The sequence below is a fragment of the Centroberyx affinis genome, unplaced genomic scaffold (genome assembly GCF_046629955.1).
Source record: "Centroberyx affinis isolate AG114_WGS23_722 - 3 ecotype Tasmania unplaced genomic scaffold, CSIRO-AGI_Caff_v1 ptg001078l_1, whole genome shotgun sequence".
Classification (NCBI taxonomy): Eukaryota; Metazoa; Chordata; class Actinopteri; order Beryciformes; family Berycidae; genus Centroberyx; species Centroberyx affinis.
Genome location: NW_027279625.1, coordinates 468372 through 494436, shown reverse-complemented (window position 1 = coordinate 494436; position 26065 = coordinate 468372). Strand labels below are relative to the sequence as shown.

Genomic DNA, 26065 nt, shown 5'->3' with positions numbered 1-26065 from the left:
TCTTGAAAGGCTCCTGTCAGGCTGCAGGTAGAGGCAAGCAGAGGCTACATTTGCATAACTATAAATCTGCTTAACTGTAACAGACTGCACTGTCCTGGTCATTCAACCTAGGCTACTGCCCTTTCCACCGTTTTATTCAAGGTGTCATATAGGTTTCTATTCCACAATTTCATTTCAGATGTGATCTCCTAGTCTCCCATTGGCTGAATGACCATGACTTGGTCTCAAATAATAAGCCGTTATAACGAAGTGCAGCAACGCAAACATCTTCTCGCTTTCTTGTTAATTCGCCTTTAACACTTTGAAAATAAACAGTGAAATCTCTGAATGGCAGCATTGCTTTGACCTGATAGTGTGGAAGATTTGTTAATGAGATGGCGAAGACACGACAGAAAATATGATAATTAGGTCAGTCATCGGTCCTAATAATTTACAAGTCTGATTATAAGAATGAGTTGTTTCCCTTACGAAAAACAACTAGCCTATAGATTTATATATATATATATATATATTATATATATATATATATATATATATATATAATTTATTATTTATATATAGCCTATATTTTTTTTAGAACGATACGAATATCAAGGCAAATCTATTGAGACAATAATATCCTATAGAAATATTACGGTGATACGACGGGAGATTAAAACTAGGATAGGAAATTGAAAAATTAATTAAATTAAAAATATTAAGATCACTATAAATTAACTAGCCTATTTATCGCCACAGACACACTGTAATTAAGTCCCTATTGGAACACTATGTTTTTTCGTTATTGTTAATATAACATCAGTATTTAAACTCTATAAGCAAACTGAGTCGTTCTACCTGTTGATTGTTGTGACTGGAAATAATAAAGAGCGGGATTAGGTAACATTTTAGTCCCATATAGAGTTTAGGTCACACATCACCTCACGGTCAGTAATCGGCATCAATCTACATCAATCTCTGATACCCACACATCGATTATTTATCCACGCCCAATGTTCATTCATATTGTCGGCTACAGGCTGCATCGTTTTCCCTGACGCACGACAAGCATCACTGACGGGCCTGAATGGAGCTGAATGAATCAATATGAACCTGTAGTCTATAAGCAGCTCTTTATACTTCCACGGCTCAAACCGAGTTCAGACATCAACATGACTGTGTTCGTAAAATGGTCGCAGTCTCACCTGAGTCATTATCATCTTTACTCGCATCGTCCTTCGTGTCCTCTGCCCAAGAAAGCGGGATGGCGAGCAGGCAGATGCAGAGCAAGTGTTTACCCGTTATCTTCCACATGATGGGCAAATCTGTTGAGAGGTTCAAAATCACTGTTAATACATTCAACAGCAGGCGGTCAAGTGCTGTGGCAAAAAAAAAAAATCCATACATATCCATCCTTACATGTTTCCTCCTGTAAATCGCCCTGTCTGATCGGTTTGCTCCCTCAGGTCCCTTCAAAAGCAATAAATAGGTATTGCTTCGAACGATCCAGCGTATAATGTGAGCCTGCTGTGATGTTGGGAGGGGAGAGAGAGGGGTGTGCGTGTGTGTGTGTGTGTGTGTGTGTGTGTGTGGTTTCCATGCTTCGCCAATTTATGCTTGTATACCCTATATGTTTCTCTTCCCTTAGTCGCTTATTGATGAATTAGGTAGGCTAGATTAAGTCATATAATAAAATTGCAGTCCACATATGAATGTAAAATACAATGTTTTTGAAAGTCCAGTCCGTACAATTTAATAGGCTACGTTTCTGATTGTTAGTATCTTGGTTGTCCCATATCCTACCATTACTTTGTGTGATTTAAAAGGGAGACCCAGAAATTATAGGCTACATGTAGGCTTAAAATGTAACTATAAATGTAAATGCCGTAAATTTAGTTTGATGTATAGGAGAACCTCAGGTCCAGTCGTCACGTTTGAACCGTGTTGTCCAGTTAACCAAATAGGTATAATGAGCAATATAGCTAATCTATTAAAACGTCATGCAGTGTCACTCGCCTTAAGCAGCACCACAGAACAGGCAAAAGCCTAAATAAAACGAATGCTTCAAATTGTAATAAGTTATTCTCACAATCAGTAGACTACATTATAAATCAACATTTTAGAAGGATACTACAGCAAAAGTATAAGTAGGGATGTAATATCACTTGAAAATATCGCTGAATCAAAATATCGTGTTCATTATCAGTATTACTGTGACTTGGGGAATTAATGCCAACCATAACTCATAAATAGAGTTCATAATTACAATTCTGGAGGAGAGATTCTTATATTATAGGCTACCAATGCAGGATATTTATCTCTCAGCAGTGTGCGCTTTTACGCACAAAACCTCCAAACATCTTTTCTCAACGTGAGGAAGGTTGGCCAAGTCCAATCAACCAATTAACAAATTATTCAGCATCGTGCTCTCTGTCTGGTGCCTCAGAGCCAAATATGTTGCACAAACACTCAATTTCACCATAGTGCAATTTATAACACATTATTGCTCCATTCTTAAACGTGACAATCTCAAAGTAGTGACCACCAGAGGGTGCCAACTCTGTAATACACACTTTAATTGTTGGATTACATTAGTTTGAATTGCCTTGTTTATCGGCCTGCATGCAATCAGAAGCTTCTACAATGCAAATGACACTGCAGTTAACTGTTTTGGGATATGTGTGCATGCATGTTTCATAATTTGAAAAGCTCAGAATAGCCTAGAATAGCTCATCTCTAACATATATTTGAATTAGTCTCTACTTTCTCCTTTCAGCCAGATTTGCAATAGTTGACCAGCTTCTCACATGTAACATTTACGTTTACAGTATGTGATATGCTCAAATATACAAAGACAACAGGGAGCTGTAATTGGATAAACTTTTCATCTAATGGCATGACATACATTGGCACTTGACTTTTTCAGCGTTTTAACCTTTCTAAGGGCCTGGTTTAGAAGTTTTGGTTTATTCCAAATCAATATCATCAAACCTGTGGGAAGAACATGAATATGGCTTGGCATATTTAAGGTATAAGTCAGTTTGGTCATCCAGGATACTAACACAGCCTCAGAAGTGGACGAGTAGAAAGTTCCCTCCATCTCTGTCCATTCATCATGGCTGGTGTTGTTTGGTGAGTTGTTGGAAATGAGAGAAGAGAGAAATGGAGCTGAAAGATGCTTCAAAAACACTCATGAGTCAGATCTGTCAGACGCCTCCTGCTCTGGACCAGACAAAATGCGACTTTGCTGTTTGATTTGTTTGAGGTTTGAGTATCAAAGGTGAACTCTCTTTTGGTGTGGGTTGGTTGATGACACGTTGATTACGAGTTTGTAACACAAAATTGATAGCAAAGTCAGAGGTGATGTTTCTTTATCTCTTGAGGAAATAAACCTCCATGAACCTGTGCAGACTGAAAAGGAGAAGAAAACACTACTGGGATACACATGAAACATCTAACTTGGGACTGGAAGATCCCCTTTATTAATGTTGTTTTCACTGGAAGCCACAAAACAACAAGAGGACCAAGACACTCATAAAATGCCTTTATTGGTCAGCCATTGTTCTAAGTGACAGAGCTTAGTGATTTGAAAGGGTCTTGGTCCACTTGTTTTTGAAAATTCAACTTTGTTCAACCTCTCTGGTGAAGCTCCCTTCTGTAGCAAATAGAGGGCGACTGTGCCTCTGTTTGACAACCCCCAAACCTCCTCCAGCATCCATCATTATAGAACGTTCAACAAGCAATGAGGGTGGACTTTGCTCATTGGAAGTTGACCTATGTGGCATTAACAAACTCAACTGAGTTCAACTCAACTCAAACTGCACCGCTAAATCATTTGCTAACCAGCTTGACTCCATCAAGGAGCTTTGTGACAGCACGGCAAAGCAACGGGCAGGAAGGATTAGCCTACCACCCACATGACCTTTTCAAAAAGTTAATGTGGGTGGTAAAAGTTTCAAAAACTTTACTGTGGGTGACAGCAGAGGTTCATTAACTTAAGCAGACCTTTTAAGACTCAATAGTACCAATAGTAGTTGTAAAGTAATACTGCTTACAATGTTTGAACAACAGACACTGCACATTATGCCACTTGTCAGCCTGAGGATTCATGGCTCTGTTTAAGGCTCATAACTAATTACATGCATTGCATTCTACACAGTACAGCTGGATCATGGTAGACTGGACTAATGCACTACTCCTGACCCCATACAGTTCCCGCCAAAGCTGCAATTCTATAACATTCGTTATATAGTGTTGTTTTTGAATGTAGATATTCAAAGAATGTAGATATATAGTTCATTGTCTATCATATGCCTTGCACCGTCCCTCTGTGATCTTTGTGATGTCCTTTTTTCCATGTGTGTCAGTATGTAGTGTGAAACTTGATAAGCCGTCGATACTGTATGTCTCTGCACCATTACACCAAGATTCTGGTACATATTTTGAATTTGGTGAATAAAATGATCCTGGATTTTGACTTTTTTTTTTTTTTTGGAGATATGGGCACACTAGCTAGTAACTGTTAATACAGTAAGCAGATTCAGTGTTTCAATGTAAAAGCTTAAACAGACATTTTGAATCCACACTCTATTGTGATGGACTGGTGACTTGTCCAAGGTGTTTCCCCCCCAGTGCATCCTGGGATAAGCTCCAGCTCCCCGTGACCCTGGATAGCAATAAGCGGGTATGAATGAATGAATGAATGAATGAATGAATGAATGAATGAATGAAATTTACCCTCCAATTTGTTGTCACTGATGCAGCTTCAGGTTTTTTTCTCGAATTTCCCCAAGGGGATTTATAAAGTGATATATTATCTTATCTTATCTTATCTTATCTTTAAATTACATTTTTAACTTTGAAATTTTGACCAATTGCATATAGCTATTGTTTGAACTGTGTAAGATGATGGGAATATTGTGGTGAATTCTTTTTCATGTGGATTTTTTGCTTTAAAGGGTTAGGGATGGTTGAGGGGTTGAGTTCCCTGCCTCTGTCCACGGGCCTGTTGGGTCCCACCACAGCTTCCTTTCTACTTTCCAACTGTCTGAGTAAATAAAAAATATTAAAGGTGAGTGGACTGCCTTCTGTTCTTTAAACAAAAGGCACTTATCTAATGTCCCAATGCATCTCAATGCTTTAATTAACAAATATTTGCAAGTGAATAAGTCATCATGTTAACTCAACTTGAGCCTTCTGTTAGATTGCCAATTTAAAGAACAAATAAGAGACCAGCTAACCCTGTTCAAAGAGACAAACCACACCACAGCAATATCTAGGGGCCTGTTTTGGGAAACGGCTAAGGCTTTCCTACGAGGGCACATAATTCAGTATGCAGTCTATAAGAAAAAAGCTACTATGAAAAAACAGACAGAACTAGAAGGGCATTCAGAGAACACAGACCTCTGCCAAGGTTTGTGCTATTATTGCCTGTTTGTGAGTCGCATCCAGATCCGCAATCAGCATCTAACTCGATAGTAATCGGTACAGCATCTGGCCCACAAGAGGTACCTTTTTCTAAAAAGTTAGTTGAAGTATTTGGGAAAGGTCATGAAACATCCAAATATTACTCCACCCTATTGCAACAAGTATATGGAAATAGTAACATTTAAAGACTCAACACTAGACTGAACGACTTGTCAAGATGGATTTTTTTCTTTCAATGTAAGACAAATCAAGAGCTCCTTGTGTATTTTCTTGAATTCAACTCAATTAAAAATCATATGGGAAGCAGATTTGGGAATAAGTTTTACACAAGAAGAGTGGTCCAACATGCAACATAATATCAGAAAGCTGTCCAGAGAACTAAAAACTAAACTAGTGCAAATTAAGATTTTGAACAGAGTGTACTGGACACCCAACAAGCTTCATAGGGCTGGCCTTAAAGAGAACTCTCAATGCTTGAAATGTAAGCAAAAGGTTGGCACTCTGCTGCATTGCGTTTGGAACTGTACAAAAGCAAAAAGTGAGTGGCAGAGGGTACAGGAAACTATAAAACACATTGTTAATGTCAACTTACCCCTATGCCCTCGTCTATTTGTCTTGAGTGACCCACTACAAACAAAAGGGTTACCTGGCAATACGGTTGAATGGGTGCACACAGCTCTGATGGTGGGGAGAAATTGTAAACGAGACACTGGAGGTCTGAAAATGTATTCACTATCAAAGAGTGGCTTAAAGAACTTAGTACTCTTGCAGCATATGAGAGAACCTCCTATAGATTAATGGGCACTCCAAACAGATTTGAAAAGAAATGGCAGCTATTCTTAAAATATATGGACAACAGATAATAAGGGATGGAGAGAACAAAGTGGCTACAGAGAATGCTGAACTTGTGTGCTAAGGTTAGCGGAGTGACAACGTACTGTGACATCACCAACCTGTCAATCAATAAATCATAAGCACACCATATGACTGTGTCAAGAGCTGTGTTTTTGTTTTTTTTGTTTTTCATTGCTATTATTATTATTATTATTATTATTTTATTTACTTATTTAGTGTTAGTTGGTCTTGTTTTGTTTTGTTTTTTGTGTTTTGTTCTCATTGGTATGTTGTATAAAAGAAATGAACGGAATTCATGATAGATGCATGATGTAACATATACTTTCAATAAAATACTAATTGCAAAAAATTAATTAGCAAATATTTCTATGTCAACATACTTGTCTTCACATAACACATGGTTGGCATTAATATGAACTCCGTCTCTTAAAACATTAAGGAGTTACAGTAGTTTCAAATGAAGTTTTGGAATCAGCAGCTAAAGATGTTTGATATAGACCAAAGTTATCAGCCATAACAAAATAGTACTGTATGTTTTGACAACTTAATAATACACACTGAATTTTGCGTAATATTTCTTCTTCGACATCTCTGGCCTTACTCTCTATGAAAAACCTGGAAAGCACCTCCAGTTTATCAAACTTGTAGGGAAAGAGGAAAATAATAGCCAATACATCATGACTTTTTACCCCTGTCAAGGAGTTTATGTCTTCATCCCTGTTAGTTAGTTTGTCTGTCTGTGTCAGCAGGACATCGCAGAAACTTTCCATGAAATTTGGCGCACAGACAAGTCTTAGGCCTGTCTGTAGATTTTGGTGGAGACTCAGATCTGGGATTTCTGCCATTACAGTAAAACAATTATCCTTTATAACTACGAAACTAAGAGATAGAGACTTGATTCAAAATCCTAAGGGGACGTTTGCAGGGTCAAGAAATCAATGTAGCTCAAAGCTTAAGTGATAGGAATGCTGTTTTTGGATGAAGTTGGAAAATTCTTCAGTGCTTGTTTGTGTTCTCAGAGTGCCTTTTTTTTTTTTTTTTTTACGTCTGTGCTACAAAATAAAGTACTGTGTAAATTATTTGCGTCAGAATGTATGTGCTGTTCATTGTCCACAATCCCATCTAGCTATTCGTTTGACATTTCTGTGATACATGATATCCCCATTGAGTTTGTACCTTGTATTGATGATGAATTTGTCTTTTCTTCAGAGCTTTTTTTTTTTTGGGGGGGGGGGGGGGGGGGATATGTGTGAAATAGCTGATCCCATGCAGAGCTGTAGCAGCAAGTATGGAGCAAGGATCAGGATGAAGGATGGCAGTCCACCTGATGGTGCTTCATCATTCTGAAACAGACTTTTCCCACACACACTGATGGGGGCTACCTCTTTGGGTTTCTGGGAATTTAGCCCATACACCAGCAGCACATTTTGGACTCCAGGCATTATATTCATAAAGCGGATACTAATTTGAGAACTCGTCATAACTGATAACAAACTTTATCATATATGCAAATGATTTAATGATATTGTTTTATTTTTGGCCCAGTTAAGAAACAAGAATATTTCCACTGATAGAACATTTCAGGAGAGGATTATTGATTTAATATTGTCTGTTCATTCACTGTTCGCTCAGATGCTACAGTTCATCGTCGAATGACAACTTTGTGTGGGCTTCATAATCAAATCTTATTTGGACCCACAAGTGTCTAATTCTTCAGAACATTTAGTTCAAGTGAAATTATCAGCAATTTGGACTTTGAAAGGGCCAGATTTCCATGACACATGGACATTAAGAATCATTGCAAAATTATTGTTACAAGAAGGGCCAATATTAAAGATAGAGGACTGGTCCAAGGCACGTCTCTTCCTGTTGTAAGTAACTATGAATATATATATGTATTAATTGCTTTCATTCTACTGATATATATTAGAAACAATATTTCACTGCTAAGGTATGCCGACCTTCCCAATTGCAATCGCAGAAGAGGATAATGTGTCTGTTCATATACACATTGGATCCTGGACCTCAGCCAGGCAGCATGGATGTGATCTAACCCAGATGGGTCTGACGCTCTATGAAACACTCTTCAGTTATCAACTGAGAAACTGCCATTCACTGTTGGAAAGAAAAACATTTTCCAACTGCAACTCTCTTATGATGAGATGATTACAAGAAAACTGTCCCTGCCCATTATCAGAGAGTACTGTGATATGTTCAAGGTTTACACAAATGCCCTTGGATGTGCTGAGAACAGAACATCAAGTTCCCAATTTCCTTTTCATTTGGGTTCAGTCGGTTTAGCTTTGGAAACCGTTATTAGACTGCCACCTTCTGGTAAGATCTGTGTTCAGGTTCAACACTGAACAATGTATGTTCAAAATCATAGCAGGACTCATTTTGGACCCCAAGACTTCAGTTTAATAACAAATTTTAATTTAATTTTCTAGTTACGATCAGTTTCTTCCTTCTTAAAACACAGATAATATAAAGGCACTTCATGTGAATACAAGTTGCAGGATCTTTTTGAGTGTGTATGGTTGACACTATTAACACCAAATGATGTTCATGAAACATGGCAATGTCACTTTCCTCTAATATCCTGAGATGAACAGCTCTATTCTCACTCACACACTAAGGTGCACTCACAGACACAAACACACTCTCTCACACACACACACACACACATACACACACACTATCCTTGTCAAAAGCAAGAGAAATAATTTCAAATGCTAAATCACATTCAGAATAAACAAATGCAGCAGAAATCTGCAAGGTGCTAAATTCGACCAAATTTCTTTGTCCATGATTCTCCACGATTTTTCTCTCCATGAGTTTGTGCATCTTTGGGCTGAGGCTTTGGTGTAGAATCAGATTCTGCAAATTCTGAAATGTCTGTTGTTATTTCCTCGTATTCTTTGAACTTAAGATGGGGCGGGTGAATCAGCGATGACCAGAGTGCTCCAGTAAGCTCCGTGACTTTTTACTGGTGCAGCAGCCTCACACCTGGAGAGGAAGACAAAAAAACAAAAAAAAAACATCATCAGTACCCAGCAGAGAACGTGAATTTTTAACTTTTCAGGAGATGAGAAAAAACGGAATGACTTTCCCATCTACATGAATGTATTTTTAACTTTCCATGACCATCTGTATTGTAGGTAGAGAGATAACAGTGAAACTATGACCAAAACAATCATTCTTCTACATTCTCTAATCATGTTAACTTATTGTAAATGAAATAATGCTGTTAACAATTCATCAATTTCCTGGGGACCCCCGGAAACCCCTCAAGGACCCCTGGTAGTCCCCGGACCCCACGTTGAGAACCACTGACTTAGCTATTGAATAAAGAGGGGGGATAGGAGGACTACTAATCAGATACTCTACCTTGTCCCAGGGTTTGATTCCTGGTCAGAGTCAGTAACAGAGTATTGCCTGCCTGTGTCTTCCTCTTCCTCTTCATTTCCATCTGTATGTCTTTGTCCGTCTCCATTCACATCCGCGTCTCCTTCTGTGTGTGTGTTGGTGTGTGTGACTCTGTGTCCGTCCAACATAGCTGACAGCTGACAAGGACTCTCACAGCTCTCCGGACTAAGGGACACGCCGCTGTGTGAGATAACAGTGTCTGTACTGATACTGTCTATGTACACATACAGTATAGTTGCACACACACACACATCTGATTTTCCCAACTGCGCAAAAACAGATCTTTACTTGACTCGTTTCTCCAGGAGGCCGATGTGGCTCTCCCTCTCCTCCAGAGTCGTCTTCAAAGTGTCGATTTCTCTCTGCTTCTCCAGCAGTTCCCTCTGGAGACGGTGGTTAGTCTCCTCCAGAGTCTCGCAGAAAGCCTGCGCACAACACAGCAGCGAGTAAACAAAAGCCATGCTTATTCTCAACACACAACAGTCTGTACTGACAGAGGGTAAGAGTGAGAGATTCGGCTCTAGGTTCCAAGAATATGCTGAAGAATAAGTGAAGAAATTGATTAGTTGAAACTTGCACCATTAGGTTTGACATAATTTGGTCATTGTGTAGACATTCTTGTCCAGTGGAACTATACTGCAGGTTACATTTATGACAATTGATTTAAAGTGTGAACAGGGGTTTACAGCATTTTGGCAGGTGAGCTCATCACTATAGATATATAGCAATATGGAGAAAGATCTCACCCTGCTCTCCTCCAGACTGTCGAATGGGCTTGGTGGGTCGTCCAGACACAGGAACTGTCTGACCGCTTCACTGAGGAGGAGGAAACAGATTAAAGGTCAAACACGGCTCAGTGCAATCTCTGAATAACTGGAAAAAGTCACAGACTTTTGGCCACAACATGAGCTATGGTACACACACACACACACACACACACACAAACGCACTGCTGTGTACCTGCCGATGATGTCTTTGTGTGCTAACAGGTTCTGTAGAAAGGTCTGCAGTCCGATCTGCCGCTCCTCTAGAAACTCCATGTCATAGTTGTCCTTGAACCAGCGCTTGGGAGGCAGAGCTAGACGAAACCTGGGAAACAGCTCCTTCAGCTGCAGCCATGAATACAGCAAGGGGTGAAATAACAGAGAAATACAATAACTATAGAAAAAAAATATCTCCTTCATCAAGAGTGAGTCAAAACTGTTACAGGTTCATGATGCCCAAAACCTAAAGAACAATCAAGAAAAAGACATGTCATGTACTACACTAAATATAATTGTTTGGAGGCAGCAGACTGGCGTAGCTCTGCTTAAGTGTCCTTGAGCAAGACAGTGAATTCCGACCAGGTCCAGGGGTGCTGAGCAAGCAAAAAGAGAATTTCCCCTTCTGAGATCAATAGAGAAAAAAAAGTCAATCCAATAGCAGGACAGTAAAAGGGAAAACCTCCTGACTCCTCTGTGTGCCATGACATGTATTTGTAATGGATTGCACGATTACAACCTCTTCCTTGTCCAGCCCAAGGCTACTTGGGGAAGTGCATGGTGCATGTTTTTCACACCCTGATGAAAGCGATATCGCTGAAACATCACGGATTAATAAGCAGAGAGGTTCATGATGGGCTGCTCACCTTGTCGTTGAGCCTGGAGAAGTCGGCGTACCTTCTGAAGATCACCCAGCTGTCTCTGTGACTCCCCGTCACCAGGATCTTATAAACCTACAGACACAAACACACACATCACACCTGACTTACGATGCCACAGTGCATTTGTGCAGCTTATCTATTTGCTGTACTGACTGAGCATCGTCTTGAGTAAAAGTGTTAGTGTGCATATTTATTACACACATGTTCTATGGCCAGCGGTCATTATCCTGCGAGGAGAATGGGGAATCTTATCGGCAGTTGCTGCAAACTGAACGACCCTTGTTACACTCACGTCCTTGTGACTGTGACTGATTCTGTGCACTCAACACACACTCACACACACACACACTAGTTCAGCTTTATAAAAGGAAGCCATATGATGTCAGTATGACACACATTATCACACACAGTCCATTAGTCTGTCTCTGTAAATACATGTATCCACTCTTCACCAATGCTAGAGTCTGCTTGATGAAAACATCTGTAAAAGATTTCATAAAAATACAATATATTACTGAAGTCTGTCCCTAAAAATTGGACAAAAATGTGAAATGTTGACTTAAACCACCGATCCAAGTTCAGTCCTTTTCTTCCAGGGATTGGATTGATAAACAGAAAATCTAGCTTCGACCTCCTGCAGGAAAAGCAGACCTGTTGTTTAAATCCCTACCGTGAACTTTGCCCTCTCCTCCATGACCTCATGGCCCAGCAGCGTCGGGGTGGCGGGCCTCTCCACCCAGCTGTCCCCTCCGCTCCCATCCTCCAGGAGCGACGATGACCCCTCCGCTCCGTCTCCTCTGGGTCTTCTCTGGCATGCCTCCGGCGTGGGGCGCCCAGCTGGGGCACCCCAGGGCCCAACGCCTCTCACCCAGGGAACACCCTCACGGGGGGAGGGCCCGCAGTTGCCGGATGGAGAACTACTTGTGGGAGACATCCTCTTGTGCCAGGACCTGCACCCTGCTGCCCGACCCATCGGTAAGGGGACTGGGACAAAGGGGGCAGCCATCTGTGTTCGTCCCCGGTGAGCTTGTGATACTGTAGATGAAATGTAGGAGAGGAAGCACAGTGAGTCAGTCAACACAACAGGCGCAGGAGCAAACAAGTGGAAACACAGAGGGTGGCGCTTACTTACACCAGATCAGTGCAAACACAATCCCTGCCAAAGCCTGGAGAGAGAAGTCCAGCACAGCTTCTTTGATTCAACTTTTGTCTTTTTTTTCAGCTGTATTTCTTGCCTGAGTTGAGCAGATGTCGCTGTAGTCTTGTGCTTCATCTATTGCTTCATCTGTAGATATCTTATTGTAGGATAATCCATGACTTTAAAAGAAAGGCGCGTTGTCCGAAATCCACGTAAGCAGCCGTTATAACGCGGTAACAGACGTGTTGACACCCTTTTCCTCATTGGGGCTTCGGGTTACAACGTAAACACGGTCATGTGCTTTCACGGTGCGGCGCGTGCTCCCGGTCCTCCCAGGAAGCGCTCTTCCTGTTTAAATAAAGGAAAAGAACCTAACACTATCAAACAAACAGACATCCTTCCTTAGAAAGACAAATTTCCAAACTTTACACTCTAATATTTATCCATGATATTTATGTTGGGATTTATTACATTTTTGAGTAAAAAAGGAAAAGGAAAAATTCATACAAAATTATAAGTCCTTACAGGAATATTATAGGCATGATGACCTAGGGAAAAAATCAACAAGCCCAAACTACGACAAGATCACTATACAGTCAATATTGAGTACCACAGACACACTATAAGTGTGTGTTATAGGAATGTTATAGTGATTTTTCGCTGACTGAAGGGCATATTTTGGGAAGTTGGATTCAAACAATATTGATGTATGTCGTTTGAATCATTAAAAGACATGAATTTACTTTATGGTATTTTTAATATGCTATAATATTGCTTTAATGTTCATATAGGGAACTATAGTATGTCTAAGGCACTCAACGGTGAGTTAATAGTGACCTTAGCATACTTTTTGGTGCTTTTTTCCCTTCTAAAATTGTAATGCGATTAATTAGGCTATCTTTTTTTGTAAGGGACAGAATGGCTTAAAATGAGTGCAGCGAACTTGGCAAGATCAGCAACATGACAAGCAGCCAATAGGCCAGAGCCACATACTACTACTAAGATTATTAGAAAGAGTATTATTTATAGTCATAGCGTCAGCTGATAAAGGGATTTCTTTTTTGTTTGTTTTCCTACCATTGGTCCTTGAATTCTTGTTCAGGCATTACATCATCATCACCCTGATTACCTGTTCGGGAAATTCCCACGTGGAAATTCTAGCATGTCAGTGAGTTCATGCTTGGAGGAGGACATGTTGGATATCGTTGAAGCGAAGGGTGTGTCAGGAAAAATATGTACTTTGTTCCTACAAGGTTGCTAAAATGTGGTTATGTAAATCCAGAAAATACTATAATATAATTTTAAACTAGAATTGTAAACTCCTCGCTGTCTCATGTGGGAGTGTCTGAATGGCTGCGACCATAAGCGCACTACGACGCCTTCAGTTGTAATTGTATCGCTTGTATCCGATTATCTGGATGCGTATTTATCCCCATAAAGACAACTTTACATTATGTTGCGAAGGCTCAGGAAAATCCACCGCACTGATAAGATGTTGAAACATGCGGGCAATGAACGCACCTCGTGAAACCCGGAAGTGTGTCGTCATCAGCAACAACAAACCCACCTGCCATAAATGACAACAGAGCCCCGCAGCTCCCCGTTGTCCCTCTGGAGTCTGTCAGCCGGGTAGTGCCAGTCTGCCAGCAGCGATAGTGAATGAACAGGAGACTGGAAGCGTGTTTATTTCGTCCTGGTCGCTGGGTGAACACACGGCGTTAGCCAGCCGGTGGATAAACCAATTTCGGTTGCTCTTTTCGCTCGTCTTCCTCCACCGCTCACCAAATTAACGTTAGCCTAGCTTGCTAGCAGTCAGCGACGGCTGAATGCAGTAGTTGACATATGAATGGGACAGCTCTTCCTTGCTGTAACCAGGACGGGCAGTTCTGCTTTCTGTGGCTAAGTTAGTGGATGTTAAACCCTCGGAGAGTTCCTGTAAAGGCTCACTACTGTTATGGAGCCGCACTCGGCTACAGGCTGTGTGAACATCGGCAGTCTGACCAGCACCTTGCCAGTTATCCCCTACCAGAAGCTGACGGACCTGTACTACCTGAGCAAAGGCGGGTTCGGGACCGTGTTCAAGGCTCAGCACTCCGACTGGAGGACGACTGTGGCCATCAAGTGCCTGAAGCTGGATTCTCCTGTTGGCGAAAGGTACTCAGTAATATATCTGATATGACCACCTCATACTGTATCTAACATTAACTTAAGCCATGTGCATTCTTGTAAATTTAAAAGGACAACCCCTCTCTCCCTGTGTAAAGAGGGGATGACCACTTACACCCTTGTACACAACAAGGCACTATGTCAGCACCATCTTGGTAGTGTTTTTTTTATCACTTTCTTCTGAAGGCAAAGACTGACTCAAGATAACTGCTTGTGTTGCAGGGAGAGGAATTGTCTGCTGAAGGAGGCGGAGGTGCTCCATAAAGCCAGGTTCAACTACATCATCCAGATCTTTGGCGTCTGTAATGAGCCCGAGTTCTTCTGCATAGTCACTGAGTTTATGATCAATGGCTCTCTGGACCTGCTGCTCCACGAGGTAGCTACATGACTTAATCTGTTACTTCAGGATTTACAGTCTTGATAATGTTGTATAACCCTAATCCAAAGATCTATCTTAAAGTGTTAATCTTAGACACAGATTGTCTTGTCTATAAGCAGTTGTTAATTTCTTTATCTTTTCCACCAACTCTCAGTAAAGGAGAACTAAGATGTCTATAGTTGCGGTTCTGTTAGTATGGGCTAAGTTGAAAAAGCAAGTGGTTTCATTTGACATGCAGTGCCTAACCATACAGAGTGAATTTTAGCATCAGTATTTTGTAGGTTTCTAATGAAAGTCACTCTTATCAGTCTATTTTATTAACTAAGTGGGTTATTTTTCCACTAGTGACGGTCGCAAAATCACTAATAGAAAGCTCAGAATGTCTTAAGCATTATCGGTTCTTGTTTTTGCAAAGTGACACTTGTGTTGCCTAACTGGTTGGAAGTAAAGAGAGAGCAAGTAAAAGTGAAACTGGGAAGTACTCCCATTGTCTGATGAAACCGGCAGGGGAAGGAAAGGCAGAGCAATGAGGAAAGTGGACAAATTTAAATTGGGGAAATTCCCAGCCATCTGAGTGTATTACATTCTCTTGCCTGCTCTTTTCTTACATTTTTCTTTTTTCTATGTGGTGTAACACTCCCTCCCACCGTGTTATTGGTACATCTAGGCTCTCATTATTTTTATACCTGGTCTCTCTCCTTTCTGCCTACAGAAGGACCTGTACCCCCTGCTTGCCTGGCCTTTGCGGCTGAGGATTCTGTATGAGATCGCCCTGGGGGTCAACTTCCTTCACAACATGACTCCACCCCTTTTACATCATGACCTGAAGACACAAAATATCCTGTTGGATGGTGAATTTCACGTTAAGGTGTGTGTGTGTGTGTGTGGTGGGGGGCAGTTTCAGTATGAACTGAATAATGAACACTGTAATATTATATGTATATATGTGTGACAGAGAGAGACAAATGTTTTTGACAGTGTTACTGAGTGCGTGTGTCTACTCCGATAATATCATAGTTAGGGATGGGAGGATATAAGATTTTATCTTTTATCGTGATAAAAACACTCAAGATAATTTTATGTTGGTGAATTTCCATTATCGGGATAATCATGAGTATCCTCACATGAGCGTGAATATCCTCACAAGTGACTTGAAAAATCTGTCTAGCTCACTAACGTACAGTCCTATTGATTTCCTGACAAATTATTCATTTACTGTGCATTTACAACACATAACTAATTGAACCATGTGAATGCTTGGATATCAGGTTGATAGGTAGATTCTTTTTATTAATTATTAATTTTTTCTCTCATTGTGATTACCTGCTGGGTGTTGGCGAGAGTCTGAATCTGTCCTTGTTTGTTTTTCACTAAAAAGGATGTTCACAAAAAAAAGATATGTGTCCTATGATGCAATAAAAATATTTGTTTCTTAACAAAATGTAAGGTAAAGTGATTCAAGTATGTTTTAGTGCCATTTTAAGAGTTTTAAGCATATTTTGATGATTATCGGGATAATATCGTGAATCGCAATTATTTTGCCCAGGATAATCGTGACATGAAATTTTCATATCGTCCCATGCCTAATCATAGTCACCTGAATCCCTGTGTGTATGTGCGTGTGTGTGTGCACACATGGTGACAAAGACCATCTCTCTAATACAGTGATATTTAAGTTATCACAGGTCCAATTAAACTCTTATGTGTCCCACAGAAAAGAGGGCAGTAGTGGATTTGCATACAAATGAGCTTTTCATTACTCAAAGTCATCCTTGATCATGAACCACCTGCAACTTAGTCTGACTCAGTTTGAGCTTAATGATCCTGTTTCAGGTCTCTTAGATTGGTTTGAACTTTTATTATTTCTTTGATGAAAAGCCATTCCGCATTTTTGTAGAAAAAACGCTGCCTCTACCTCATTTTGTGCCAATCCAAAAAAAAAAAAAAGGTCTCAAAACACACACTTTGTTTTCATAACGGTTTGCCGCAGTAGCTGCCACTATCAGCAAACAGCACTTAGGTACAACTCTCAAACACTTAAGAGAAACTCCCACAACATGGTTGATGTGCTTGCAGTCTCTCTCTCTCTTATTGTAAATGTAAAAACTGGTGCTGGCAATTTGAAAAATCAAGGACAGTGTAAACATGGCCTGATGTCCCCGTGGAGGATAAGTCATTTTCTAAACCTGCCCATCAGTTCTCTGTAACATTATGCTAATGTTCCTCCCAGATTGCGGACTTTGGCCTCTCAAAGTGGCGGCAGCTCTCCGTCAGTAAAGGTTCAGGGTCCAAGCCCACAGAGATGGGCGGCACAGTGATCTACATGCCCCCCGAGGAGTACGAGCCCTCCAAGACCCGTCGGGCCGATGTGAAACATGATATGTACAGGTGAGACACCAAGCCTCAGTAACCGGTAATTTGACTCAGGTTGGAAACTGTGATGTGTTTATATGCACATATATGTTCTGACATTATTCAGGAGAGTGCTCAAGTATTGAAGAGGTAAGTGTGAGTAGGAGCATGTAAATGCCATCTTTTCTTGACAATAGCCAGGATGTGCTCTCATCCCAATTATTAGAAACCTGGATATTGTAGCTAAGGCATGTGAATACCTTATTGCATTTATTGTTGGCTATTTCTAATGTGTAATTGCTGTTTCCATTGTAAACTTTGAAATATTCTGTTTATTCATATGTACATGGGATATTTGTGATAGGGATATGAAAGTGCATATAAATAGCTTATTCCAAATTTGTCCATAACCTAGGTATGATCTAGTATCTGGAATACTGTCTGCCTGTACTCAACAATGCCTTCAGCTAACTTTCTGAAGCTCCTTAAATGTTATGTCTTAAGTACACAATGTTCAAATGGTCGAATTCCACAGAAGCGTGAGCCTCGCCCATTCACAAATTTTGCAGAAGTATTTTGGCCATCACTCAATGCCCTTAATGCACCGTTTCTGATTTCAGATAGAATGGGAAAAATGCTAGTTTCCCAGCACAAGCAACATTGCAGGGTTAAAAGGTTTCCTGACTGGCAAGGTGAAACTACTGCGTGAAACTTAAGGTTGGACTGTCAGCATACCAGAAGGGAACACAGTGCGGGGCATGGGGCCAAGGGCTAAATCTGTCTGTCATATCAAGTACAACCAGACAGACATACACTCTGTGTTAAGCTCTGATTGCAATAATCTGTCAGAGAGAGGGAGTGATGACTGTAGTTCAACAAAACTATAAGGAATACACAAGAGCCTTTGGCTGAAGCTGAATCTCCCCTCGACTGTGACTGGCAGTCTCTGGATTGCTCCAGTTGTCGAGTCATGTATCTCTCTTCCTCAAACAGTCGGTCTGGGTGGAAGACAAAGCTGGCTGTGAAGTCCCTTTTCTGTCAAGGGGAATACCAGTTCGCAAGAATGATGTAAGGCTCATTCCCCTAATCGTTTTCCCCTTGATGTTTACATTGCAGCTATGCTATCATCATGTGGGAAGTACTGTCCAGGCGGATTCCATTTGAAGGTAACTCATTTTTTATTTTTATTACATTACAGTCCCATTTTTATTTATACCCAGGTTCGATTTGTCATACTCTCATTCCATTCTTTTGCCATTTGAGTTACTCTTCATCATCCTACTACAGGATTAATCACTAATCCGTGTGTGTGTTTGTGCGGGCAGAGGCAACCAACCCCATGCAGATCATGTTCAGCGTGCTGCGCGGGATGCGTCCTGACACGGGCCTGGGCAGCCTGTCCGCTGACATCCCCAGCCGAGAGACCCTCATTAACCTCATGACCTGCGGCTGGACCACTAACCCCGATGAACGACCCTCCTTCCTCAGTAAGGACACACAACCATATTGTGGGAAGAATACTTATTACCGAAGGACTGTTCACTCTGCTGTACAGTCTTGACCCCTTCCCAGTTTGGGATGACATCTCACTTCACGCTGAGCAAAGGGCAAAGTCAAATTCTGCTCAGAGCTGAATTTGACTCCGACTGAACTGTGACTAAGGATCAGCTTCCTTTTATTAATGATTAGTGAAGGAAACCTCACCATTCCTGTCGCCCTACTGCATTCTTCTCTACTGTCTTTACTGAAACCCCATGCATTTCCCTTTTTTCATAAAATTAATTTGCTACAAGCACACAGGACTAGACAAGATGTGAAAGTTAAATATGAAAGTTGTTTAGTTTTACTCTAGTTTTACTCTATTTCCTATATTATGTTATGTCATATAATGGTGTGGTATATTTTCTGCCATTTCAGAGTGTTTGATTGAGCTGGAGCCCATGGTGAGGAATTTTGATGAAATTGACTTCCTAGAGGCCGTGTTGGAGATCAAGAAGTCAAAGGTCAGTCAGGAATAAGGGTGCTGATGACGATAAAGATGATGATTATAATAATATGAAGAAGAATAGGGGCACTAGTAACTTAAAGATTAGCTTGAGACCGGAAGGTTGCCAGTTCGAATCCCAGACCAGGTAGGAAAATCTGGGTCGGGAAAATGAATTATAAACGCTTTTAACTCTGAAAAACTACAGTAGATAAGCAAATAAGGCATGTAACCCCCAACTGATCCATTCAGTGGCCAACAGTAGAAGACATTGGTTGTACTGGGCAGCCCCCAGTAAAATTTAGAATAACTTAAATTATGAGTTATGACTCATGCTGATGACCTGATGTCTTCACACTGAAGTTGGGAAAAGGAGACTTAGGCGATGAACTTTAATGTAATTTGGGGCAGTTTGATTTGTACCATGACTAGGAGTGTATGACTTGACTCATTCGAAAATGCATTTCACCATTTCCCCTAGACATATCCTTCCTCATTTCAGTTTTGGTGTATATGTGTAAGACCACGTGTACATGGAGTTGCACAAACTTATTGACAGATTGTTTCCACTTGACAAACTATTTGAATGGAAAAAAAACAACCACAATTGCTTTGAAGTTTCAGTTGGATTGGGGCCAAAAGTAGGTTATCCTAGCTGGGCTGAAGTCTTGAAGTCAATTCATTTGAAAATAGAAAATAATAATTGGGTTTGCTTATCTGTCTATGTATTTAGTGTATCTGATTTAATACATTTCTTTCATTCCACAGTTGATGCAGAGAACGGGCTGCTGCTCGGCCCAGCCAGTGTGTGAGAGGAGAGAAGAGAAATCACTGAACATCCTGAAGTACAGCCCCAGTCCCTGGCCAGTCAGTATCCACTCTAACACCACCTCGGCACTATCCAGAATATACAGGCCGATATACAGGCCAATGTTGGGCCAAAATGCCGTTCTTCTCTCAAGCGGACTTGGCGTACACTCAGTCAGACCTGAAATAGATGTTTTCGGCAGAACTACCTGGATTATGCCTTTTTATGGAGAGAAATGTTAAGAGAAAAGCCAACGTCATTGTCCCAAACCTGACTTTACTGGTGAATAATAAACAGTGATACTTGGATTCACTTACACAACGTAGCTATTATTTTACTCCTTGTCTATTTTTTGTAGTTTTCAGTGTGTGTGTGTGTGTGTGTGTGTGTGTGTGGGCGGTAAGTTTACCATCTCTCTGTGTCCCTGCCACAGGAGAGCTCCACCTCAGGCTCAGGGTCTTGCTCCTCCCAGGAAGCAGAAATATCTCAACCAGGCCTGCTCACCAGCAGCAATGCCCCGCCCTCTAAAGGTAATTAAACCATGTCCAAGAAACATGACTGTCATTTCATGTCTGGAAATGATTTACTGTATGGCTGTGCTGTTGCTTGGTGGAGCTCTAATTAGTGGATAGCTCTACTAGAACAACACATTTAAACTTGTAGTCTTATATTGACAAGATTAAAACAGCAAAGACTGTTGAGAGATGTGAAATAAAGCTCCAGCTCACAAAATTAGATGGTATCATGTGGATACTAATCTTGTAGTACTGGGTACCTAATCTTTCTGATTTTTTTCCTAAATACTGTTAGAGGTTATCTGGGATTATTAGGTGCTTTTGTATGTGTATAATGCTTTTTGCCATGTGCAGTATATAGGGGAATTACAGTCTGCACTGTTTAGGTGGTGCAGAGCCCCAAGAGCCCTGCATAAGGGAAATACAGTGTGCGCTTGTACACCAGGCAGTACGGTAGAAGTCAAACAAGCATCAACCAGCTCTGTGTTGGTGCACTGAACATCCACATAACGGGAAGTAGCTTGTTGATTTTCCAACTGTAGTGGCTAAGTCAGTGTAAGAATTAAACATTTTGATCAGCGATTCTCTTAGTTACAACAACACTGTGCTGCCACAGCACTTTGGTGTTAACAGGTGGAGTTTTTAGAGTTTCAGCCACTCCAATCATGCGAACCCCTCCAGCCTTCCACCTGAGCACCCATAGTAAACTCATCAGTTCACACAAATTTTAAGTTTGGTATCAAATTCTGTATGCAACATGGGGTTCAGTTACCGTCCTGGTATATCCCACCTCTTCTTCTCTCTTTCTCATCTAGACATGTCTGCATCGTCATTCATGCCCCACACTCTGGAGCCTCCTCATTCCCTGAAGGACCACAGCCTAGTCAACAATCTAAATGAGTATCCCCAGAGCGCCAGACCTGTCAGTGACTTGAACATACCCATCAAGCCAGGCCTGCCCGTCACCGCGTGCGAGACCCTTCTGGATAACCTCACTCTCAAGCAGCAGAACCAGCAACAAGGTACAAAGAGTTAAGGCATCACAGTGCATGATGGATAATACTGCTTGCTCACAATTCCAGATAATTAAATCAGACCAAATGTTTTTCTTGTTTTACCAGCTCCTGTTGCCTATGAACCAAAACCGCCCCCCTCCTCGATCTTCTCCCTTGCAGCAGACTTTCCCCCGTTGCAACCCTCCGGACCCTCGCAAGGCCCCATCGCCCACTGGATCGCGGCGCGGCGCGAGGAGATCGTCCTCCAGATGACGGAGGCCTGTCTGAACCAGAGCCTGGACGCCCTGCTGGCGCGCTCGCTGCTGATGCCGGAGGATTACGAGCTGGTGGTGAACCAGCGCACGCGCACCGCCAAGGTCCGCCGGCTCCTGGACACCTGCCACCGCCACAGCGAAGACTTCTGCCGCGTGGTCGTCCGCAAGCTGCACGACAACAAGCAGCTGGGCCTGCAGCCGTACCCGTCCGAACTCTGCTCCCCCACCGCCGCCCCTGTGCCCAGCGCACCGCAGCTGTCCATGTCCTACAATTTCCCCAGGAACATGTAGCAGCGGTCCACAGCCAAGCAGTGGAAACTGTGCCGACTTAAAAAAGACTGCGCCAGCTTTACACTACAGTTTATTCTAGATGGTTCCGTTGTCATCAAGATGGTCATTGTGGTTCCTAGTCTCTCGCTTGAAAAGACTGTGTTGGTCTGACGAATGGCTTGTTGCCTTGAAGTTGAGCAAAAGGAGTCACAGTTAAAGATGCTTTTGAGTTAAGCTATTGAGTTCAAAGTCATCCACTCGCTAAAACCAAGGCAAAAATCTGTGGTTTATTTAACAATGTTCTGGATTTAATGAGGTCAGTAATCGAGTATATTATTTATAGTCCCTTCATTCTGAATGGATGTATTGTAGGGGTTTCACTCTGTTTGTTATTTTAAGATATTGTCTCCTAAACTCAAAGTTACCAGAAAATGAATGCATAATTATGTAGCCCAATAATTTTTTTGTGTGGCCTTATTTGTAGAATGCAGACATTCTCAATATACTCAGTTGATCTGAGTAAGATACAGCAGAATTAGGACTGTTAAAAAGCTGGAAAACCTACAGCAAAAAACAATGTTTATTCATATTGTAGCGATCTTGTCTTACAGTAGCTCATTGCTGTCATGGATTATTTATCCAGACATGTTTACCACCTGAGTGCAGTGTGAGTTTTCGGCCCTCACACAGCCTGTCGGTGTCTGTGTATTTGTATTGAAGCACATAACCTATAAGCGAGTCAAGGAATGGACAGTAAAGTGTTGTGCAAGGTGGACTGCAGAGCTAATAATAGGAACCTAACTATGTGGTCTTTAACATAACATGTGGTCTTAAACATAATATCGTCAACAACTTCACATAACTCATTTGGTGAGTTGGAATGTGTTGATTCAGCTAGAGGATGGTAATCTGAAAAAAACTAAATCGTTGCTGCCTGGGCTGTTTCTTCCCCAGAGTTTTTCTGCTGAGCTAAAGAGAGTTGGTGGGAAATTGACAAAAGAGGAAGTGATGATTGTAACGTGACACGAGGTGTGTGTGTGTGTGTGTGTGTGTGTGTGTGTGTGTGTCTAGATTAAAGGACCAAAGCAGTCTTCCCTTGGATTTCTTATGGTCTTCTCATTAGTAGCCTCACTTCTCCCATAAAGCCCCACAGCACACTCTAGAAAGGAAAGTAACAGAAAGGGTAACAACAGTTCCCTACTCACCTGGATACTCCCAGAATTAAGGCTCTTCCATGGACTCTTGGATGGAGTAGTTTTTCATATGAACAGATAAAATAATTACAGCTGTATGTCTGTATGTTTCATATCTTTGCTCATACCAAGCTGCTCTATAGAGACATAAGATACCTGCAACACATGACCGGAGTACATCAAACCGGCCTTGCTTGTAGCTTTAGGCTGTGACACGGTTGTTTAGTTGTGCTGGAACTGAATCGATTCCAGCAAGTACCTGCACTATACAGTATTACTGACGAGTTCAAGGAGTCAATCTGCACTGTTTTTCAGTCATGGTACAAGTATGTTGCATAACAGTGATTTTTTGTTTTTTTTCAACCACAATGTTCTCATAGACCGAGATTAGTAACATTCGACAAGGCATAATCCTGTTAGTTGCAAATGGATACACATATTTACATTAAGACTGTTAGTAGCATTTTATCTGTCTAAATGAAAATAGTATCTGTTTGTCAGCCACAGTGCTCTCTGCCACTTTTATTTCATACATTTTCAGTGCCAAAATACTTTGTAATTAATCAACATCCCTATCAGAACAAAATGATCTCTGTTTCCATGAAAGGTTTCTTTTGTCCCTGTTACCTTCTCTCCTCTGTTATTTATTAGAGGCCTTACTGTCTTCATCTTTGACGTCACTTCCTCAAAATGGATGCTGAAATGACTGTAGCTGTGGCATTTATAAGCCGTATATAAATTAGCCATGAATTAACCATCGTCAGTTCCACTCTAACTCTAAAAGGGGAAAAAAAGAAAAACATATGGAACACCAACTGATAAATATACTTTATACTTTTTCTCATTTTTCAGATATAATAATGGTCTAGCAGAGAAGTAATTTAGATAATAACTCTACCACAGTTGATTGTTAAACAAGTGGTAGTTTTACTAATTGTTTCATTGCCATTGTTGTAGATTTATATACTTGGCAGATATGCAGTACAGTTTCTCCATCGTGAGGGCAAAAGCAAATTGCATACCAATAAGTAACTTTGTGTTTTCAACAACAGAATCTGGATCTTCCTAAACTCCCGCTATAACCTCCTCCTAAAGACTCTCATTGGAAGGTGGGCCTCTGCTGGTAGTTCTTAACAGGAGATTGCTGGGAGGTGTTTTGGTTATAATGTCATTTAGTAGCGGACAATAGGAAGGTCCAGCAGGGTAGATAAGCTTCCAAAATCCTCTGGGCCTCTATTGCCTTGTCTTTGATAACTGTGCCTCATATTCTGCTTTTGGTTTAAACAATAGTTTTGTGCAAAGCCTTTTACACATATCAAGCAAAGTTGAGAAAAAATGCAACAAATTTGAATTTGTCTGTTAGCCATAAATATGTTGTAACATATTTTGTACGGTAGATGATAGTTTCATCTTTTTATATAATTTTTTTTTTTCTGTGATCTCTTGTTAAAACTCATGCATTGTTGTTGTAAGGTGTTGATTTGATATTCTTAGAATTGCCTTTTGCAAAGATCCAGCCCACTTTAGTGCCCATGTCATCATTGTCAGTTGATCAAAGAAGACATGATATAATATACAATAAGTTCAGTTGATGTATAGGTGTGGCTTCAACAGGAACATGGACTATATTTCACATTTTTCAATAAAATGGGTACTCTCTTTTCACCTCTGTCTGTTTCATGTCTTTATTTTGGATTCCCTTTTGCCCATCTGCACTGGGCACCCATGATAAATATTAGTATTGTTGAGGCATTTGTTTTTTGCCCCCAGTTTTACCCACAACTACATAATCATGAAAGGCCAGACTGAAGTACACAGTTATCTCATGTTATCATCTATATATAGCTTCTGATTGGGGTGCCAAAAACAAACCGGGTCTATGTATAGCAACTGATTTGGGTGACGGGGCTGGCGGTTCAGTCATGGTGGATGGGGGTTATTCTTAGAAAGACTTTAGAGCATGAGAATCATGATTGTATATCATACAATGTATATATCTTGATCCAGAAGCAGCTCGACTCCCCCTGCCTTGGGTTATTAGGCTCCCTGGGGGGGCAGGGAGGAGGCCTGCTTTTCTTTCTCAAAATAGTAGTGGGGGAACACGAGAGTGTGGTACGCCTGGTACTGGAAAAACACCCGTTGTCGTCGCGCCGGGCTGCAGGGATTGCAACATCGGCCGTCTTGTTGCTACCTCTCAGATGTGATCTCACCCGGTTTGCACTGTCTGACTCACAGCGCTCGGTTCAGAGGAATAGCAACGGTCTGACAGAGACTCTACATGTTTACAGGGTCAAACTCACCTTTTGCTCTACCTGGATATACGGTAAGTTCACTTTCTTGACATATTAACCTTGTATGTCATGAATTACTGTACTTGTTGAGTTTCTTTTGACCATGTCTTGAGGAGACTAAGAGGTTTACTATAGGAAAAGACAGATAAATAATGTTCATAAAAGAAATCACGGGACAAGAAAGAGTGATCTTCGCCTCAAATTCCTCAAATTTGAAAGATGAAAGATACACCTGCTTTTGTTTGATCATTTTGAACACATTTGAATACAGAATTAGTGTGAGTGACCCTTGCTGGGGGAATGAGAGCACATGCATGACCTTTTCTTGAATGCAGGACATTGGTGGGGTGGTGTTCAGGTTCTGTGCTTC

At 41.1% G+C, this 26065-nt stretch overlaps 3 protein-coding genes across 3 annotated transcripts in view; 1 reads left to right on the top strand and 2 right to left on the bottom strand.

The window, feature by feature from the left end:
• The window catches only part of asip2b (agouti signaling protein, nonagouti homolog (mouse) 2b), a 62577-nt gene extending 61151 nt beyond the window's left edge, over positions 1–1426 (bottom strand). The window contains exons 1-2 of the mRNA XM_071523292.1: positions 1399–1426; positions 1185–1304 (exon numbers count right to left, since the gene is read on the bottom strand). Coding sequence (XP_071379393.1) covers positions 1185–1293 — 109 coding nt within the window. The 5' untranslated portion in view covers positions 1294–1304; positions 1399–1426. The remainder of the gene's footprint in view (positions 1–1184; positions 1305–1398) is intronic.
• A 7281-nt stretch (positions 1427–8707) lies between these two features.
• On the bottom strand, positions 8708–14109 carry LOC139647383 (sorting nexin-16-like). The gene is made up of 9 exons (XM_071523275.1): positions 14035–14109; positions 12462–12815; positions 12000–12364; positions 11315–11401; positions 10648–10796; positions 10434–10503; positions 9976–10112; positions 9649–9867; positions 8708–9267 (listed from the first exon to the last, which is right to left on the bottom strand). The coding sequence occupies exons 3-9, from the start codon at positions 12333–12335 to the stop codon at positions 9186–9188; spliced, it is 1080 nt and encodes a 359-aa protein (XP_071379376.1). The 5' UTR covers positions 12336–12364; positions 12462–12815; positions 14035–14109; the 3' UTR covers positions 8708–9185.
• Positions 14110–14411: 302 nt separating this feature from the next.
• LOC139647382 (receptor-interacting serine/threonine-protein kinase 2-like) lies at positions 14412–25065 on the top strand. Its single transcript, XM_071523273.1, has 11 exons — positions 14412–14621; positions 14856–15009; positions 15725–15880; positions 17243–17400; positions 18481–18530; positions 18690–18851; positions 19282–19367; positions 20117–20215; positions 20590–20686; positions 21487–21693; positions 21793–25065. The coding sequence occupies exons 1-11, from the start codon at positions 14422–14424 to the stop codon at positions 22230–22232; spliced, it is 1809 nt and encodes a 602-aa protein (XP_071379374.1). The 5' UTR covers positions 14412–14421; the 3' UTR covers positions 22233–25065.
• Positions 25066–26065: the final 1000 nt, after the last annotated feature.